This window comes from Manis javanica, chromosome 8, assembly GCF_040802235.1.
Source record: "Manis javanica isolate MJ-LG chromosome 8, MJ_LKY, whole genome shotgun sequence".
Lineage (NCBI taxonomy): Eukaryota > Metazoa > Chordata > Mammalia > Pholidota > Manidae > Manis > Manis javanica.
Window position 1 is genome coordinate 114,387,347 of NC_133163.1, and position 21,546 is coordinate 114,408,892.

At 36.3% G+C, this 21,546-nt stretch overlaps 1 protein-coding gene across 4 annotated transcripts in view; it reads right to left on the bottom strand.

The window, feature by feature from the left end:
- The window catches only part of DPP8 (dipeptidyl peptidase 8), an 82,784-nt gene that overhangs the window by 7,739 nt on the left and 53,499 nt on the right, over nucleotides 1-21,546 (bottom strand). For 3 of the 4 annotated variants that reach the window (XM_037010009.2, XM_037010010.2, XM_073212016.1), the window contains 7 exons: nucleotides 20,869-21,028; nucleotides 18,187-18,266; nucleotides 15,530-15,682; nucleotides 14,608-14,743; nucleotides 13,284-13,429; nucleotides 8,513-8,659; nucleotides 7,111-7,263 (listed from right to left, as the gene is read on the bottom strand). In XM_037010009.2, coding sequence (XP_036865904.1) covers nucleotides 7,111-7,263; nucleotides 8,513-8,659; nucleotides 13,284-13,429; nucleotides 14,608-14,743; nucleotides 15,530-15,682; nucleotides 18,187-18,266; nucleotides 20,869-21,028 — 975 coding nt within the window. Of the gene's footprint in view, nucleotides 1-7,110; nucleotides 7,264-7,876; nucleotides 8,063-8,512; nucleotides 8,660-13,283; nucleotides 13,430-14,607; nucleotides 14,744-15,529; nucleotides 15,683-18,186; nucleotides 18,267-20,868; nucleotides 21,029-21,546 lie in introns of those variants that run through there. The other variant, XR_005059015.2, reaches the window with a different exon arrangement.

The following is a 21,546-nucleotide window of genomic DNA, read 5'->3' on the forward strand; positions in this document are numbered from 1 at the left end:
AGAACATATGAATGTCTCAGTGTAAATTCATTCCTGTTACAGGGGGAAAAAACATTGTGAGAAGTGTCAGCTTTATATAGGAAAAGCAGTCATTTTTTTTTTAAGTCTCTGTTAGTTAAAACAATGAATGAAATATATTTAAGCACTAAACATCTGCCTCATATTAAAGCTCCCACATTTTATATTTAAATATTCTAATTACTTCCTTGACAGCTGCAACCCAGGAAAATTATGGCAGTTCTCAGAATTCATTTTGTGACTATTATGAATAAATATTATTTGAATATATATGCAAGAATAAAAACCCTATCATTTTTATTCTTAAAAATAAAAATTACTGGAGGAGGAGCCAAGATGGTGGCATGAGTAGGGCAGCAGAAATCTCCTCCCAAAACCATATATATTTTTGAAAATACAACAAATACAACTATTCCTAAAAGAGAGACCAGAAGATACAGTACAACAGCCAGGCTACATCTACATCTGCGAGAACTCAGTGCCTCATGAAGGGGGTAAGATACAAGCCACGGCCTGGCGGGACCTGAGTGCCCCTCACCCCAGCTCCCAGCAGGAGGAGAGGAGTTGGAGCGGGGAGGGAGTGGAAGCCCAGGACTGCTAAATAACCAGCCCTAGTCATCCACACCAGGAGCACAGACACACGCTGCGTGGTGTGCTGGATATTAGGGAAACAGAAAAGTAAAACCTGCAAGCAGGTCCCCACAGCCAGTGACCCTGGGACAAAAGAAAAGTGAATGCTTTTTGAAAGTCTTAAAGGGATAGGGGCCTCACAGCTGGACAGAAGTGTCCTGGTACACTCAGCTCAGCAGCTGGGAATCCTGGAGAACTCAAGGCGCCCTAACCTTCTGGGAGGCAGTGCAGCTCTGAGGCCCCTCATGGCGATAAACAACCTCCTGTCCATTCCCTGCTCCTGCCCGGCCCTGCCATAGCAGAGGAGCAGTCTGAGAGCGGCCCTGCCCATAGCAACCGCCCAGAGCATCCTCTGCAGCTGCCCGGGCCAGACTCAGAGGTGCCTTCGGCGCACAGCTGCCCAGCACAAGCCACTAGGGGTCGCCATTCTCACAGAAAAGGAAGGCAACCAACAAACAAGAAGGGACTTTGTTCTCCCAGCTGACACATGGACCAACTGCCTACGACTACATCTGTCGTCATGAAAAGGTAGAAGAATTTGATCCAGACCAGAATCACACAGACAACCCCTGAGAAGGGTCCTGGGGAGACAGATTTAACCAATCTTCCTGAAAAAGAATTCAAAATAAAGGTCATAACCATGCTGATAGAGCTGCAAAGAAATATGCAACAGCTAATGGATAAAGCTGGGAGGGAGAATACAGAAATAAAACAATCTCTGGAGGGACTTTATAGCAGACTAGATGAGTTGCAAGAGGCTGTTAATGGAATAGAAATCAGAGAACAGGAACACAGAGAATCTGAGGCAGAGAGAGATAAAAGGATCTCCAGGAATGAAAGAATATTAAGAGAACTGTGTGACCAATCCAAATGGAACAATATCTGAATTATAGGGGTGCCAGAAGAAGAAGAGAGAGAAAAGAGGATGGAAAGTGTCTTTGAAGAAATAATTGCTGAAAACTTCCCCAAACTGGGGGAGGAAGTAGTCTCTCAGATCATGGAAGCCCACAAAACTCTTAACAGAAGGGACCCAAGGAGGACAACACCAAGAGACATAATAATTAAAATGGCAAAGATCAAGGACAAGGACAAAGTATTTAAGGCAGCGTGAGAGAGAAAAAAGTCACCTACAAAGGAAAACCCATCATGCTATCATCATACTTCTCAACAGAAACCTTACAGGCCAGAAGAGAATGGCATGATAGATTTAATGCAATGAAACAGAAGGGCCTTGAACCAAGGATACTGTATCCAGCATGAATATCATTTAAATATGAAGGAGGGAATTAAACAATTCCCAGACAAGCAAAAGTTGAGGGAATTTGCCTCCCACAAACCACCTCTACAGGATATTTTAAAGGGACTGCTGTAGATGGAAGCACTCCTAAGGCTAAATAGATGTCACCAGAGAAAATAAAATCACACCAAAGAAAGCAGAACAACCAAATACTAACTAAAGGCAAAAAATAAAATCAACTACCCACAAAAGCAGTTAAAGGAAACAGAAAAGAGCACAGAATAAAACACCCAACATATAAAGAATGGAGGAGGAGGAATAAGAGGGGAGAGAAACAAAGAATCATCAGACTGTGTTTATAATAGCTCAATAAGGAAGTTAAGTTAGACAGTCAGATAGTAAAGAGGCTAACTTGAACCTCTGGTAACCACAAATCTAAAGCCTGCAATGGCAGTAAGTACTGCAATGATTACTGAAATAAGTACATCTTTCAATAATCACTCTAAATGTAAATGGACTGAATGCATCAATCAAAAGACACAGAGTAATAGAATGGAAAAAAAAGCAAGACCCATCCATATGCTGCTTATAAGAGATGCACCCCAAACTCAAAGACATGCATAGACTAAATGTCAAGGGATAGAAAAAGATATTTCATGCAAACAACAGGGAGAAAAAAGCAGGTGTTGCAGTACTAGTAGCAGACAAAATAGACTTCAAAACAAAGAAAGTAACAAGAGATAAGGAAGGATACTACATAATGATAAAGGGCTCAGTCCAACAAGAGGATATAACCATTCTAAATATATATGCACCCAATACAGGAGCATCAACATACGTGAAACAAATACTAACAGAATTAAAGGAGGAAACAGAATGCAATGCATTCATTTTAGGAGACTTCAACATACGACTTACTCCAAAGGACAGATCCACCAGACAGAAAATAAGTAAGGACACAGAGGCACTGAACAACACACTAGAACAGATGGACCTAATAGACATCTACAGAACTCTACACCCAAAAGCAGCAGGATACACATTCTTCTCAATTGCACATGGAACATTTTCCAGAATAGAACACATACCAGGCCACAAAAAGAGCCTCAGTAAATTCCAAAAGATTGAAATTCTACCAACCAATTTTTCAGACCACAAAGGTATAAAACTAGAAATAAATTCTACAAAGAAAACAAAAAGGCTCACAAACACATGGAGGCTTAACAACATGCTCCTAAATAATCAATGGATCAATGACCAAATTAAAATAGAGATTAAGCAATATATGGAGACAAATGACAACAACAACACAAAGCCCCAACTTCTGTGGCATGCGGCAAAAGCAGTTCTAAGAGGAAACGATATAGCAATCCAGGAAGATTTAAAGAAGGAAGAACAATCCCAAATGAATAGTCTAAAGTCACAATTATCAAAATTGGAAAAAGAAGAACAAATGAGGCCTAAAGTCAGCAGAAGGAGGAACACAATAAAGATTAGAGAAGAAATAAATAAAATTGAGAAGAATAAAAGAACAGAAAAAAATCAATGAAATCAAGAGCTGATTCTTTGAGAAAATAAACAAAATAGATAAGCGCCTAGCCAGACTTATTAAGAGAAAAAGAGAATCAACACACATCATCAGAATCAGAAACGAGAAAGGAAAAATCATGATGGACCCCACAGAAATACAAAGAATTATTGGAGAATAGTATAAAAACCTATATGCCAACAAGCTGAAAAACCTAGAAGACATGGACAACTTCCTAGAGAAATATGACCTTCCAAGACTGACCAAGGAAGAAACAGAAAACTAAACAGACCAATTACCAGCAACAAAATTGAAGTGGTAATCAAAAAACTACCCAAGAGCAAAACCCCCAGGCCAGATGGATTTACTGTGGAATTTTATCAGACATACAGAGAAGACATAATACCCATTCTCCTTAAAGTTTTCCAAAAAATACAAGAGGAGGGAATACTCCCAAACTCATTCTATGGAGCCAGCATCACCCTAATAACAAAACCAGGCAAAGACCCCACCAAAAAAGAAAATTACAGACCAATATCCCTGATGAACATAGATGCAAAAATACTCAACAAAATATTAGCAAACCAAATTCAAAAGTACATCAAGAGGATCATACACCATGACCAAGTGGGATTCAACCCAGGGATGCATGGATGGTACAACATTCGAAAATCCATCAATATCATCCACAACATAAACAAAAAGGAGCACAAAAACCACATGATCATCTTCATAGACGCTGAAAAAGCATTCAACAAAATTCAACATCCATTCATGATGAAAACTCTCAACAAAATGGGTATACAGGGCAAGTTCCTCAACATAATAAAGGCCATATATGATAAACCCAGAGCCAACATCATACTGAACAGTGAGAAGCCGAAAGCTTTTCCTCTAAGATCGGGAACAAGACAGGGATGCCCACTCTCCCCATTGTTATTCAACATAGTACTGGAGGTCCCAGACACGGCAATTAGACAAAACAAAGAATACAAGGAATGCAGATTGGTAAAGAAGAAGTCAAACTGCCACTATTTGCAGATGACATGATATTGTACATAAAAACCCTAAAAACTGCACTCCAAAACGGCTAGAACTAATATCGGAATTCAGTAAAGTTGCAGGATACAATATTAACACTTAGAAATCTGTGGCTTTCCTATACACTAACAATGAACTAGCAGAAAGAGAAATCAGGAAAACAATTCCATTCACAATTGCATCAAAAAGAATAAAATACCTAGGAATAAACCTAACCAAGGAAGTGAAAGACCTATACCCTGAAAACTATAAGACACTCTTAAGAGAAATTAAAGGGGACACTAATACATGGAAACTCATCCCATGCTCTTGGCTAGGAAGAATTAATATTGTCAAAATGGCCATCTTGCCCAAAGCAATCTACAGATTCAATGCAATTCCTATCATTCCCAGCATTCTTCAACGAACTGGAACAAATAGTTCAAAAATTCATATGGAACCACCAAAGACCCCAAATAGCCAAAGCAATCCTGAGAAAGAAGAAGAAAGTGGGGGGAGATCTCACTCCCCAACTTCAAGCTCTACTACAAAGCCATAGTAAGACAATTTGGTACTGGCACAAGAACAGACCCACAGACCAGTGGAACAGAATAGAGACTCCAGACATTAACCCAAACATATATGGTCAATTAATATACGATAAAGGAGCCATGGACATACAATGGGGAAATGACAGCCTCTTCAACAGATGGTGCTGGCAAAACTGGACAGCTACATGTAAGAGAATGAAACTGGATCACTGTCTAACCCCATACACAAAAGTAAATTCAAAATGGATCAAAGATCTGAATGTAAGTCATGAAACCATAAAACTCTTAGAAAAAAACATAGGCAAAAACTCTTGGACATAAACATGTGTGACTTCTTCATGAACATATCTCCCCGGGTAAGGGAAACAAAAGCAAAAATGAACAAGTGGGACAATATCAAGCTGAAAAGCTTCTGTACGGCAAAGGACACCAGCAATAGAACAAAAAGGCATCCTACAGTATGGGAGAATATATTCATAAATGACAGATCCGATAAAGGGTTGACATCCAAAATATATAACCCAATTAAAAAATGGGCAGAGGAGCTGAACAGACAGTTCTCCAAACAAGAAATTCAGATGGCCAACAGACACACGAAAAGATGCTCCACATCACTAGTCATCAGAGAAATGCAAATTAAAACCACAATGAGATATCACCTCACACCAGTAAGGATCGCCACCATCCAAAAGACAAACAACAAATGTTGGCAAGGTTGTGGAGAAAGGGGAACCCTCCTACACTGCTGGTGGGAATGTAAATTAATTCAACCATTGTGGAAAGGAGTATGGAGGTTCCTCAAAAAGCTCAAAATAGAAATACGATTTGACCCAAGAATTCCACTTCCAGGAATTTACCCTAAGAATGCAGCAGCCCACTTTGAAAAAGACAGATGCACCCCTATGTTTATCGCAGCACTATTTACAGTAGCCAAGAAATGGAAGCAACCTAAGTGTCCATCAGTAGATGAATGGATAAAGAAGAGGTGGTACATATACACAATGGAATATTATTCAGCCATAAGAAGAAAACAAATCCTACTTGGTAACAACATGGATGGAGCTAGAGGGTATTATGCTCAGTTAAATAAGCCAGGAGGAGAAAGAGAAATACCAAATAATTTCACTCATATGTGGAGTATAAGAACAACAAAAAACTGAAGGCACAAAACAGCAGCAGAATCACAAAACCTAAGAATGGACTAAAAGATACCAAAGGGAAAGGGACTGGGGAGGATGGGTGGGAAGGGAGGGATATGCGGGGGGTGGGAAGAAAGGGGCCATTACAATTAGCATGTATAATGTGGGGGGGTGGCATGGGGAGGGCTGTGCAACACAGAGAAGACAAGTAGTGACTGTACAGTATCTTACTACACTGATGGACAGTGACTGTAATGGGGTTTGTGGGGGGGACTTGGTGAAGGGGGAAGCCTAGTAAACATAATGTTCCTCATGTAATTATAGATTAATTATACCAAAAAGTAAAAATAAAAAAATAAAAATTATTTTTTGCTGTAAGATAAAATCATCTTATTTAAATAATAAAAAAAGAAAAACACTACTCACAATTCCCATTCCTTTAATAACTTTAAGGATATTTATGTATTTACTTCTAACATATTTTTCTAAGAAGTTGTTCATGGAAGTGTAACCATTATTTTATGTTGTATTTAGTAATGTATTCATTTGATACAGGTTTACTTAGGACTTCTTATGCATCAAGCATTGTGCTTGGCTACTGAGGCTGCAGTGATTGATATACAGGGCAGACAGGTCCCTGCTCTGAGAGCTTACAGTCCAATCAAGTAATTATAATCTAATATGTGCATGTGCTTTACTAATCATGACTATCTCTCATTATTTTTTGACACATTTCTATAAATAGCCAGTAACTTGTCATCAAGTTGACTAGTATCTTTTATATACACACATATATATGTATATTTTATATACAGATATATATACATGACACATCTATTATCTCACATGGCTATTAGACACAGAAACCTTAACATTCCATAATACTGCCAAGTTTACACCTCCAGAAAATTGGTCTTTTTTCATAACCTTAATTTATAGAAAATTCTACCCTTATTGCAAAAAGGAGTACAGTAGACAGTCACATACCCTGAAGATATCTGACCTCTGCATTAAGGCCATCAGGGAGAGGTATCCTCCATAGGACCAGCCATGAATGCCCACACGATCTAAGTCAATGAAATCATATTGAGAAGCTAGATACTGGAGTCCTTCCACCTGGTCATCAATCTCTATTTGACCCTGTCAAAAGGAAGAACATTTCATGATTCTGATGAATAAAAGTCTCATTATAAGAGTGCTTTTAAAGCTGTGAATATTTTTACTAAAGATTCCTGTAGTTTTTTAATACTAGAATTCATTATTAATTGAGATTCTGTTGCCCCAAAGAAAAATTTTAAGCTCTATTTAGATATAGATAGAGGCCTCCAGCTTCTGTCGCTAGCCTGTCCTAGAGTTTAGTTACCCCTTAGTCATAAAGTTCTTTCCTATTTCAATCCAAACTGTCCCTTGCTGCATGGGTGTTACCCATTCCCATTTGTTCTGTTGTCTGCTAAGAGGTCAGCATCTTCCTTGTAACAAGCCTTCCTAGACCCAAGACAAAAAATTAGCCCCCTTAATAGGTTGACTAATTTTATTTCTTTTTAAAACTGAATGCAGTAAAGCAGAGGAATCATTCTTGAGGCCTAATCCTATTTGCCCATCATCTATCTCCAGGAACTGAACATACCATTTTTGAAAGTCCTATTAAGTTCCAATTCCTACCACCACCACCCTGTCCGTATTACTAGGCCTGCCAGTGCACACAATATCACTTCACTGAGTCAAAAGCAAAAATAAGAACAACAAAACTTACATGAGAATACAACATAAGGTCAAAGAACTGGCTGTGGGAGAAAATCCCATGTCTTACTCAGCATGTCCAATACACTGGCAAACACAGTAACTGCCTTACTGTGCAAAAGGAACATCGGATTCTCATCATTTCCCAAAGCAGCAGAAAGGACATGGGGCATCTCTAAAAGGTAGCATTTAAAGCTTCCTGTAGAGAGAAAGAGGCTTGTCACAAGGAAGGCACTAACCATTTGCTTTCTCTCTTCACAGAGGACAGAACAAATCTCAATTATTCCTCTCAATAGGGTACAGGATGCTGAACACTAAATGGTGCTGCCTTCTGGCTAAGCTAGACACACAAAATAGAAAGGCAAGGTATTTCTATGTAAAAGTGGTTCTATCTCAGTTCCCTAGAGTTACAAACAGGTAGACATGAGCTAGCCTAGTATCAAGTTGTAGCTTCCCTCTCACCTCCAAACTCGCACACTCACATTCACACACACACACACACACACACACACACACACACACACACACGCACACTCACACTCATTCATACACACACTCACCCCCAACTCCCTTTGTGGGATCTCACACCAAACAGTGCACCAGAAAATATAAATATATTTAAAAGAAAAATATTTTTATGCTCACACACCATTTTATATTTAAAGGCGCCTTCAAATTTAAGCCCTCGGTGACAGGATCCCCTGTTGTCTATCACTACAACCACATAACCCAGAGAGGCCAGGGTATTCAGGCGGAAATACTTGACTCCTTTAAACCGATTATTCACCAACTGCACCTGAGGAAGAAAATACACCTTCAGTGAAATTTATTATATGGTCACATACAAAAGCATAAGAAAGAAAGGATGCTGCAGAAAGGAGAAAGCTTAAATTTTTTATATTATGCCTTTAAAATGAAATTTTATTTTCTTGTGGCAAAAACACTAAAATGAAATCTACCCTTAAAAAAATTTTAGGTGTACAATACAGTATTGTTGATTATAGGTCAATATTGTACGGACCTCTAAACTTACTCATCTTGTTTAATTGAGAATTTATGCCTATTGATTAGCAACTCCCCACTTCCCCCTCTCCCTGATTTATTTTTAAATTAACTTATGTCTTTTCATGTTTATATTGCTTCTTTTCTTTAACTTCACATGCAAGGTTCACAGCAATTACTGAGCAACTATACACTTTAAAACTGTAAGATAATAATTATATATAAGGGATTTGGCCTACCCCACAGAAAAAGTTACTAAAATCATTACTTTTACCCTAAAGAATTATGTCAATCAAATGGCAGAGACAAAGATAAATAAGATAATTTATTTCTTCCTACCTGTCTCTTCTCAGATTGTTTCTGACTAGTATTGGGAAAACTTAGTATTTTAATCAAACACTGTGACCAGTTCACCTTCTTTTTTTCTGTTATACAAATCAGTGCAAGATAGGCTAATTCTTAAATTACTTTACTGCCTTAGAAACTATACTTCAAAATGACTAAGGAATTAAATAGTTTAGTGCTTCACCAGCAATAAACTACCTATGAAAAGAGGACTTTAATTAGTGGACAGAAAGTTATAGAAGTTCAAGGTTTGGTGGGCACTAAGACAGACATTAAACTAACAAAAACTGCTCCTGGCAAAAGTGAGAAAGAAGTTTTCTGTGGCTGAAACCAATGGGAAAGCCAAGTCAACCAGGAGTTAAATAAGAATCAACACTATTTTCACTCAAATATCTACTGAGCACTTATTGGGCTAGATTGGGGTGTATGTGTGTGTGGAACATTCTCTTTCTGGACCTTTGGATGTTTAGTACCATTGTAACAACTGCCAAACTGGTCTTCCTGTTTGTCTTCTTGCCCTCCTATAGTCTGTTCACACAGCAGGAGAGTGGTATTTAAAATTTTTAGATGTAAAATCAGATACGATTATTTTTATTAAGGTATCAATGACATACAATCTTACGGTTTCACATGAGCAACACTGTGGTTACTACATTCACCCATATTATCAATTCCCCCTCTCCCTGACCCCACTACAGATGCTATAGAGTCACTACTTGTCTTCTCTGCGCTATACTGCCTTCCCTGTGACCTCCCCTACATTGTGTCTGCTAATCATAATACCCCTTAATCCCCTTCTGTCTCCCTCCCCACCCCTTCCCTTTGGTAACTAATTCCTTCTCGGAATCTGTGAGTCTGCTGCTGTTCTGTTCCTTCAGTTTTGCTTTGTTTTTATACCCTACAAATGAGTGAAATCATTTGGTACTTGTTTTTCTCCATCTGGCTTATTTCACTGAGCATAATACCCTCTAGCTCTATCCATATTACTGCAAATGGTAGGATTTGTTTTCTTTTTATAGCTGAATAATATTCCATTGTGTATATGTACCATACTTCTTTATGCATTCATCCACTGATGGACACTTAGGTTGCTTCTATATCTTGGCTATTGTAAATAGTGCTGCAATAAACACAGGGGTGCATATGTCCTTTTGAAATCAGATATAATTTTATGGCTTAGTTCCCTCCAATATTAAGGAGTTTAGATCAGAATAAGATCTAAATACCTTAGCACTGCCTTTGAGACCCTACATTATCTGGCCCTTGGTTATGTCTCTGATCTCATCTCCTATTATTTTGCCACTTTTTCACTATACCCAAACCACATTATTGACTCTATCAGGTTGAACCTAACCCCAGGACCTTGACATCTGCTGTTCCTTGTACGGAATGGTCTTCCCTGAGATCTACAATGTGGCTCACTCCTTCTCATCCTCTGTATCCTCAGAGACCTTACCTGACCTTTCTATTAGAACTCCCATTTTAGTCACTTTGCCATCCTCTTCCCCAGCAATTATTCATAGCAATTCCACTATATGAAGTTACATCACTTATATGGCTACTTGTTTATTACTTCCCTCATTAAGCTCCATGAGAGTGGGACATTAGTCTGACTTGTTCACTGTGGTATCCTCACTGCCTAGAATAGTATCTGGTACATAACAGGAACTCAATAATGAAAAATACAAGAATAACATTTTCCCTTTCTACCCTGAGGGGCAAAGGTGCCTGTTTTTAAAGGGAAGGAGCTGAAAAAGTAGTAATCAAAGAAAGACACAAATATAAGCATTTAAAGAAAACTACCTTTGTTCTGTCATACACAGAAATGGCATTTTACCCCAGGGCCAGTGTTTCTGCCTTTGCAGCCAAAAGCCTGCTACTTTTGGAAATTATTCAAACATAATATCCTTTGATGTTGAAGTTTCAAGTCTCCTTGAGTATCAATTCTTCAAAACCTGTGTCCTGCTATCACCTAGCCTCTCTTGTGCTTAGGGAGCATCCTAAGTATTTGTTAAAGAAACACTTTTAAACATACATCTGTTACCAGGGAAGGGTTTAAAGAACTAAGTCTACATGACTTCAGCAGGAAATATTTGTTGTTTTTCTTGGATTTCAATCTTGTCTGACTATAGACATTGTCCTATTTAATGACAAAGTAACTCACTTCATGTTATGAATTTTGACACTGTTGCTGTTCAATAGATTCCCATTGAGCTGAATATACACCAAGAAAAGATACAGTTTAGACAACTTACAAGATTTAACCAAATTTCACAAGGCTATTGTACATTATTAAAAAGACCTGGTCTTACGTTAAGGAGTCTTTTCATAATTAACCCAAATGGAGTCATCAAACAAGAGGAACGGCAAGCTCCCAGTGGACTGAAGCGCCAGGGGCATTCTATCACGCAAAGTCTCCTGGGGAATCTCCCTGCAAACTGAACATACGATGTTCCTATGCCTCCCCAAATTTGAATGCCTCCAAAGAATACTCAGAGAAAGAAAGTGTCTCTATAAGTGCAAAAAAGTACAGCTATATTCAAAGTACTACAAATAATTTTGTTTAATTGTTTATACATACTGGTGTGTAATTATCTGTTTGAGCTTCTATTTTCAGCTTTTCTTGGGTATACATCCAGAAACAGAATTGCAGGATCACATTGAAATTCTGTTTAATGTTTTGAAGAACTGCCATATTGTTTCCCATTGCAGTTATACTATTTTACATTCCCATCAGCAGTGAGACAGAGTTCTAATTTCTTCACACCTTTATCAACATTTCCTTTCCTTTTTTTTTTTAAATAGCTTTCCTAATGGGTGTGAAGCAGTGTCTTGTGGTGGTTTTGATTTGCATTTCCCTAATGACTAGTGATAATGAGTACCTTTTCCTGTGGCCGGGACTTTTAAAAGTTAACTACTAATATAAGGACTCCTTTAGCCTTAAAATCTACAGATAACCAGTTTTTATAGTGTGTTTTTCATATATTTCATGTATCTTTCCTCACTGAGAAGGAGAAACATCCTTCTTACTTAGCCTTAATATCAAAATCATGTAACAAAACATGCAAAGCTTCTGAGAGTGTCCTGTAATTTCTCTCTTGAATTCTTTTTATTAAGGTCTTTTATTTACTTAGATTTGGCTTCAAGTTTTTAACAGAAGTCTAACTCTTTGATAATTTATGTGTAGATGACTATAATATAAATGTGAATCATGTTTTGTTTGTAGAACACACTTAATGATGGCAAAGTGATTTAACTTGATATATGATCATCATTGGTGAGCTTTTATGGCTTACGTAGTTATTGGATTTTATTTTTTGGATGACCTGGCATCTAGATACATTTCCAGATACTGAGTAACTGGGTGTAATCATAAATGATATACTGAGTCTAAAAGTTGCATTATATAAACAGTGTAATTGTATTTTAATTTCTTCAAAAGTTCAAAGATACATAATTAAGAGTAAACATTAAAAAAATTATTAACCAATTCACCTATCTAAAACAATTCATTCTGATTGTCAATAGAATTTACTTAATACTCACATGCTGATACTTAATCCAGAAAAAGGAAAATCAATGTGTACACTTCTTACAGTGCTGAATAACAGCATAGCAGTTGCCTCAGCTAGCTGATAGAAGTATTCTACTTTGCTTAAGAGATGTAGCCTTAGAATGAAAAGGGGGAATTCATTAAGCTACCAAGGCTTTCTGAAAATATCTGTTAAGACCCTTTTTATTTACCAAGACATTTAATTATTTAGTTTCATTTCACAAGTTTCTCTACATAGAAAACAATGTATTTACCTACTGACATGAACATTCCATTACCATGACAGTTACAGTTCTCACTGTAAATTAAGAAATTAACAATGATTTACAAATTAGCCATATAACAAAACCCAACTCCTAAACTGGATAATTAGAACATAAGCCAGAATCAGTAACAGCAGAGACCCAACAATGCTCAGCTCTTAAGTAATTGATTATTTAAAAAATAAATTACCTAAACAATACACACACACAAATGTACATATAAAAACATACACACACACACAAATCAATATGCCCACCTGAGGACCACCATATATGAATAACACAGTGGGGTATTTCTTTCCAGGTTGTAGATCATGAGGTTTGTACAGCATCCCATACAATGTAAATCCAGTAGTACTTTCAAAAGAGAAAATTTCTGGAGGTGTATAGTCAGGAAGAGGACCTGAGAGGAGGTAACATACACAGCATATAAAAGGAGTTCTTATGGGAGCTCTATAATCTGAGAGCAAGGAAAAGATACCACAGACCCCCAATCCCACACACAGATGACTGACCATTCCCTTTTTATGTGGTAGGAAATTAAGCAAGAACATTAATCTTTGAAAAAGAAAATCTAATGAATGTATCAAATTATCTATTTCAGAAGCAGAGATACAGTATTCTGAATAATCAATCCCTGGAGCCTAGGAGGTATTTACATGCCAAACTATATAACCCTTTTTGCTTGGCTTGTTGTAACTTATTGACGGTCATATACCTGATTAGAAACTGGAAGCCCAAATTTAACTCAGTTAATTTAACTTGCTCATGGTAGGTGCTCAATAAACACTTGTTTCTGATCATTATAGAATAAGCCTAACCAGAAACCAGAAAAAAAGAAGTTTTTGGTTAACCAAAGCTATACAGACCTATCCTGTCTATGTATATTGAATGATGTTACAGTCTAAGGAGAGATCATTACCATATTACAAACTTCTGCTTGTGTACATCAGAATATACCAATGGTTTGAACCCTGTGGTTTTGTACTAATATCTTAATCCATTAGCAGGTATTAATAAGTGAATATACTGAACAGGAATAAGGATTTGGAGATAAAGTGGATTAAAAGATATATTAAAATTAGTCCATTTTTTCTGTTTAAGAAATCAAGCATTTTAAAAACAGGTTAAGTCACAATGCTCTTAACTCCCAAATTGAATATTCTATCTTTTACTAAGACGGTCATTGCTTTAAAAGTCTAAGAAAGCTACCAGCTGGTTATTCCCTAAGTTGCAGCTTTCCTGTTCACATTCTCACTAGTTCAGTGTACATTATGTTCAAGTTCATTTGTCTATCTGGGAAATCATCCAAACATGTAAATAAATTGTTTCCTAGCTGCTATCTTGACTATTTCATTTTCAAAAAGGCCTTTCAGACCTGCTCTTGTCTGGAGTGGGAGGCAAACCGTCTAATTTGGTAGTTGATGGAAAGGGAGGGGTGGGTCAATCAGGAACCCAGCAGCTCAGGGACAGGCAGTGGGGAGAGATGGGAAAACTGTCCAGGAAATGTGGACACAGGTCAAAAGTTTAGTGCACTAATGTACTAATACTACTTAAGATCAGGTTCAGGGAAATGAGTACCTGCTGAATCCAGAATGGTGGCCCAAAATTCCTTTGTTTTTCGAGTTGGGTTATCTTCAGGACTGGATAGCTTGTAAAGGGACACGCAATGTGGATTCTTCTGGTTACTATACTTACTTATAAAGAAGTCACAATACTAGAAAAAGGAGAAACAATTACTTCTTCCCCAGGGAAAAAGATTATCTGATTATATGTCTGCATTGATGCTATAGCAGGAGTTTAGGAATCTGTTTATTTACATATACAGTACTGAATTTAAACCTAAGCTTTTTAAAGTTTTTCCTTACAGAATCAGACTTCTACAGGCCAATTTAATCAATTTTCACAGTACAAACTCGTTCTACTGGGCTTTTGCTGTATTTAACTTTGCAGATAATTATTACTCAACCCATTGAAGGTTTGTGGCAACCTAACATCAAGTTCATTTGCTGGCCAGCCTTTTCAGTCAGCTTTGTCACCTCTCCAGCCAAATCTATCAGCACCTTTTTCCCAATAGCATTTACTGATTTTGTGTCTCTGTGTCACATTTTGGTAATTCTTGCAGTATTTCAAACTTTTTCATTATTATTATATTTGTTATGGTGATCTGTGATCAGTAACTACAACTCACTGAAAGCTCAGATGACAGTTAGCATTTTTTAACAATAAAATACTTTTTAATTAAGATACATACATTGTTTCTTTAGACATAATACTATTGCACACTTTAAACAGACCACAGTAGAGTGTAAACATAACTTTCACATGCACTAGAAAACCAAAAAATTCATTTGCCTTGCTTTATTGCAACACTCGCTTTATTTTGGTGATCTGGAACTGAACCCACAGTATCTCTGAGGTATGACTTTGCTCAAAAGGAGTATTATATGAGCAGAGGGTGTTTTATATGATAGGAAACCCTTTTTAAACAAGGACTTAATACCCGGCTGAGGCAGCAAGAGTGGGAATAGCCACGGTCAGTCAACCTTGTCACCTCTCCAGGATTTACATAACTGGCCACATATAGATGATGTTCTAAAGGAGAGTCTTTGGTGCCTTCAAAATATACCAGGTTTCTGACTTCATCAACTTGGATCTGAGAAAATAATAACAAAAAAAAAAATCAGTGCTCACATGATTACTGGCAAGGCCAGTAATTCAATAATCCTCAACCTTATTCAGAATCATGAGTCACCCTTTGACGTTTTAAAAATTTTGCCATCAATGTTAATAAACCTGAGTGGGTTTTGTTGACTTATAGCTAAGACTAGATCCTGTCCAAAAGGGTAAAGGGCACCTGAGTTGCACATTATTGGTAGCTTCTTATGTGGCCAAAATGTGTGCTTTTCTTAAAATACAAGAATTATTTTATTAAAATGATCACCTTTGCAAGAATAAAAATACATGTATTGCAGCTTAGGTCAACCATTCAGGTATACTTAAAGGAGTCTATTTTAGTATTCTGCATATTTCTTAGTGCAGTATTATCTTTGGCAATAATTTTTTTGGTCTTTTGTACAAATTTGCAAAAGCATTTTATCTACTTGGTTGGGGAATAACTGAATTCAATCACAGGTTCAATACTGATACAATTGATAAATAAATATGGATAATATCTTTTAAGTCTTCACTCAGAACTCCAAAGAACTTAAAGTAAACTCACAGCTGAATTCACTTAATATTCCTCCCAAATTATAAAATTTTAAATAAATAGCTTTTATTGTTCCTTTTTGCAATCTTCTACCAGTCTACTGTTGTTAAACTAATGTTTAACAAAATTCAAATTTTCTTACACAGCAAAGAAAACACAGATACATTTCTAAAAACATGTGTTTTTAAACACATTTTCTCCAGAAGCTTCTTCTTTATCATTAAACATTTTTTAGCATACATGGCACAGATATAGACACAGTTGAGATTGGCCCATATGACAGAAAGGATATACAGAAAGGATACATGAAATAGAAAAGGACAGAACCAAATATTCATGAAGCTTCCACAGGTATGTGTTAATCTGTGCAAAAGGTCAGGACTGGCTCTTGACCTAGCAGCTGGGAATCAGGCCTTTCAAAATTAAAGAAATAACTAGTTAATTTCTTATCCCCAATTATAATGGTTCTTTTCTTTGTTTCAAGTAATTATTTTATTCAACAGAAGTTAACAGTACCACCAGCGGGGCTAGGAATCTACATTCGTTAAAAGTTCCCAAGTGATGCTGATGCTTGGCCAGTAGCCCCAACCAAACTCTGAGAACCACCCACCAACAGTGAGGGACAGACACATGGGATTCAAAGTTTCAAAGCTTTACTCAATTACTGCCATTAGAAATCTCTGGGTAGGAACATGGTCACTGGCAAAAATAGAGAAGGAAAAGGTAACTAAAAAAAAAAGCAAGGATAGAGGGAAAACAGAAGAGAAAGAAAAACACATAAATAAGTATGCCATAAAGAAGAAAACTGTTGCACATAGTGGCATGTAGTAGAAAGACATTTTAAGTTGCCCAAATAAGGTTCAAATATGTGTAAATGCAATTTTGGGGGTTCTCTCAGTCTTATCCAACCATTACATAGCATTAAGTTTACATTAGTATAATTTTTTGTTATCACAACTTAGAATTCCACAATAAGATTTTTCTCCAGTGACAAAAACATCCAAGGTCCCTTAACAGAAAAAAATATATTTGGATATATAACCAGAAGGCCATGTGAGTCTCTTAATGGAAATTAGACTTTAAACGTTGCCTATGATATTCTAAAGTTTTTTCCAACAAAAACAAACCTGGGACCTGGATCTTCATTCTTTCTCATTAATCACCTTGGGAACTATCAGTGACTTCTATAGTAGCCAGTACACATAATCCTTCAATAAATCTCTGAATCAATTTGAGGAAGTCAATTTGATTTTCACTAATTCCTCATAGTACACATCAACTTAACTATATGTACGACACATGTAAAGGATAGTGTTCCTAGAGATCTCATGAAACTAACCACCTAACAGAAAGTTGAAACAAATACAAGGTAATATGAAAAGCAAAAGAAAAAGTTAGAATTCACTGAATTGCTACACAAAGCCACAAGCTGAGAGGAAGCAGAGGGTGGATATCCCTCCTTCTCACTAACAATCTCCATTCTATATAAATGTCCATCACTCCTTGTAGGTGGTACATTAAAAAAGTGAAACTTTAAATTTCTGAGATAAGATAAACAGGTGAACGAGAAAGAATCACTACCTCTAGTAAATGAAATTTCTCATGTAAAAACAATACAATTAGTTTATAAGAGATTTAAAAATAATTTTCAAACTACATCCTAATTCACAACTTTAGTTAGACTCGACAAGTATGGACCAGACCTTTCCTTAAAAATAACAACGTTATATTTGAAGATGGTTTAACCAGAGCACATCTAATACCAAAGGCTATAAAACGGGTAAGACTTATTTAGGCTAAGATTCTTCCTTTCTAACAACTTGAGTTTTTAGGCCCTATTTGAGTATTTTCAAAATACTAGGGTCATATGAACTTGCACTACTGATTTTTAGTACCACATACACACAGCAGATGTTGACCAAACGTATCAGTAAAGTAAAAGAGCATACATTAGATCCATGCCGGCCAAGAACTTCCCATTCACCACTGGTAATTGCTATTTCCTCTTTGACAGGACACTTGAAATCACCTGAAGATAAACATAGTTATAATTCAGCACTCTATACCAGACTATAAGCAAATTAAACAATGAAGAATAGTATTTTAAACTCTTTTTTCCAAAAAAGCACATTAAAATATTCAAATTATGTCTGTTCAATGAAAATGTTTCGGAACTAGAGGGGTTGGCTGCACAACACTGTGAATGTACTAAAAGCTACTGCTCATTTTTAAATGGTTTTTAATGTTACGTGAATTTCACCTTAATTTAAAAGAAAGTCTACAGTTAAAAAACTCCAAGTCTTCACAATACTCTGGAATAATGATGGAATTATCCACGTATAATAAAATGAAAACCACAAAACAGATTCTTATGGCAAAGCCAGAAAAAAACTCAAAAGCACTTGCACTCTAGGTCTTTCATTAGACTAAGAAGTCTAATGGGTCAATAAGACATTTCTTCTAGAAACCCAACAAATTACTTAAAAAGCTACAGAAGGAAAATTTTAATACAATTTTTCTTCATTTGCCAAAAAATAAGCTGGATATTAACATAGTAAATGCCAACATACCCTGTTTGTCTTTCTGAGATTTTGTCTTGGAAGATGAGGCTCTGTCAGTGGCCTAAGAAAGAGGTTAAAAAATGGAAACCATTTCTCTTTGCCTAGTTGCTGCAAGCTATGGCTGTGGGGAGTGACAGCTGAACAGAGGCTGAGATAGTGAGATGGCACAGGGCCTTAACAGGGTCCCACTAGGTTAAAAAAAATGGACTTATTTTCCTTACTTCGGTACAAAAATTCAACTTAGTACTTTTAATTTTATGGCTAGAAAATAAATATTACTTAATATATAGGTAACAAATACTAATTGTTTCACATTATAGCCACTTAAGGCAGAAAAGAGGAGGGAAGAGGAAAATAAAGTGGCATGAAAGAAAAGGATGAAGACTTGGAGCAAGAAAGATGAAGAAAAAAGGACGGAAAGGGAAAGAAGAGGTAGACACACCCAGGGCCCAGAGACAGACATTGAGAGAGAATAGAAACTAGGTGCCTGAGATGAATGTTAACTGAGGAAATAGCTCCTACACTTTTCAATTGGAGTACATATAAAATTTTAAGTTAACATCTTTTGAACACTGTTCCAAAAATACTGTTTTAGTTAATTACCTACCACTCACAGCTGCTCCCTGACTAGTCTTCATCACTAAACTTTCTAGAACTCCATAAGTGGATTTAATTTCTGAATAACAAAGAAGTTGATAAGCGCAATTTCACACTAAGGGCCAAGTTAAACTAAGGCTTGCAGACAAGTAATTCTCCATCTTGGATATACAAGATCTTGTCTGCCTTAAAAAGTACTAGGCTAAGGAAAGGAGCAGAGTCTTAGGCAGTATTTACTTTGCTAGTCCTGAGATGTAGCTTACTGTTTGCCAAACAGGAATGATTTACAAAAGGCCATGTTTAAAACAAAAAAACCCAATTAAAAAGTCAGCAAAAGATTCAAAAATATATTTCTCCAAAGAGGATATACAAATGACCAATGACACAATGCTAGTCATTAGGGAAATGCAAAACAAAACCATAATAACATACCACTTCACACCCACTAGAACGGCTATTACAAATACATACATACATACATACATACATACATACATACATAAAAATAAAACCCAGAAAATAACAAGTATTGACAAGGATGTGGAGAAACTGGAACCCTCATAAACTGCCAACGGGAACGCAAACTGGTGCAGCCGCTATAGAAACGAGTATGGTGGGTCCTGAAAAAATTAAAAACACAGCTGCCATATGATTGAGAAATTTCACTTCTGGGTATACCCAAAAGAATTGAAAGCAGGTATTTGTATACCCATGTTTATGGCAGCATTATTCACAGTAGACAAAAGGTGGAATCAACTCAAGTGTCTGTGGACAAGATGAATGAATAAACAAAATATGGTATATACATACAATGGAATATTACTCAGCCTTTAAAAGGAAGGACATTCTGACACATGCTACACAGATGAAATTTGAGGATATTATGCTAAGTGAAATAAGCTAGTCATAAAAGGACAAATACACTGTATACTTCAATTAAATGAGGTGTCTACATATTCATAGAGACAGAAAGTGGTTGTAAGGGGTTGAACGGAGGGAGGAATGAGGAATTACATATTTCTGCTAAATTGGGTATTTACTTTGGGCAACATAATTACATCAATCTAAAGAGCTATAACTTCAGTGTGGATGCAGACAGTATAAAAAATCTAGTATCAAAAATATCTAATAACTACATAATATTTTAAAAACAGCTTTTTAAAGCTAAAAATGATGTAGGCTCTCTTTAAACAAATAAAAATTACAGTCAAGGTGAAAGCAGAAAGTAAATATAAGTAATCCCACTACCCAGAAATTATCCACTATTAATAATTCATTGTATATTCATCAAGAACTTTGTTCCAAGTTTTCACACACTGCATGTTTATATTTTAACTTAATATATATTGTTTAATGATGAAGTATTAAGTATTAATGCTTACAAAGCATACAGAAGAGACATTACATTACCTTGCCCCTCCCACCTTCTGCCTCCAACATTTTTTCTTTTTTAGATAAAAAAGGATTTCTTACTTGGGGCAGGCAGCCCACCACTGGATCGTCTGTATTTGCTCTCTTTTAAAATGGATGTGATTTTATATAAGTGACGAAAACCTGTTTTGCATTCAGAGGCAAAAATAAATTCAATTTCATCTTCATGACTTTGGGGAAAAACATGAAAGATGTCATGGATCTGTAAAATAAATAGCTTAATTTACTATACACATTAATAAGAATACTATATAAACAATCCAATTAAGCTAGAGAAAGAAGAACTTGATAAACATATGCTGAAATATAAATAACTGTTAGTGCTAGAGGGCATGGTGTATTTACAATTATAGATTTTGCTTAGGCCTTTCAGATTTATCTTACTTTAGTCAAAGACTTCATCCATTGAGAAATAAATGTTTCCAAATGGAGAAAAAAGAAAAACATGACCAAAAGCTTTTTCTTACTTACCATCTCCATAATCCTTCAAAACACGGCATGAAGTTTATTTAATGATATAAATCTTATTATTACACAAATGATGAAGAAAAAAATTTTTAACTTTTCTTTTCCAAAAAGAAATACTCTAAAAGTTGAAGGGGAAACAGATGTTCATATATATAGGCTTCATATGATTCACTGAAAACAGAATCATATGAAGCCTATATATTCAGCCAGGGAGTGAGTGAACTGGCTTTATTTATTTTGTATCTTGTTTTA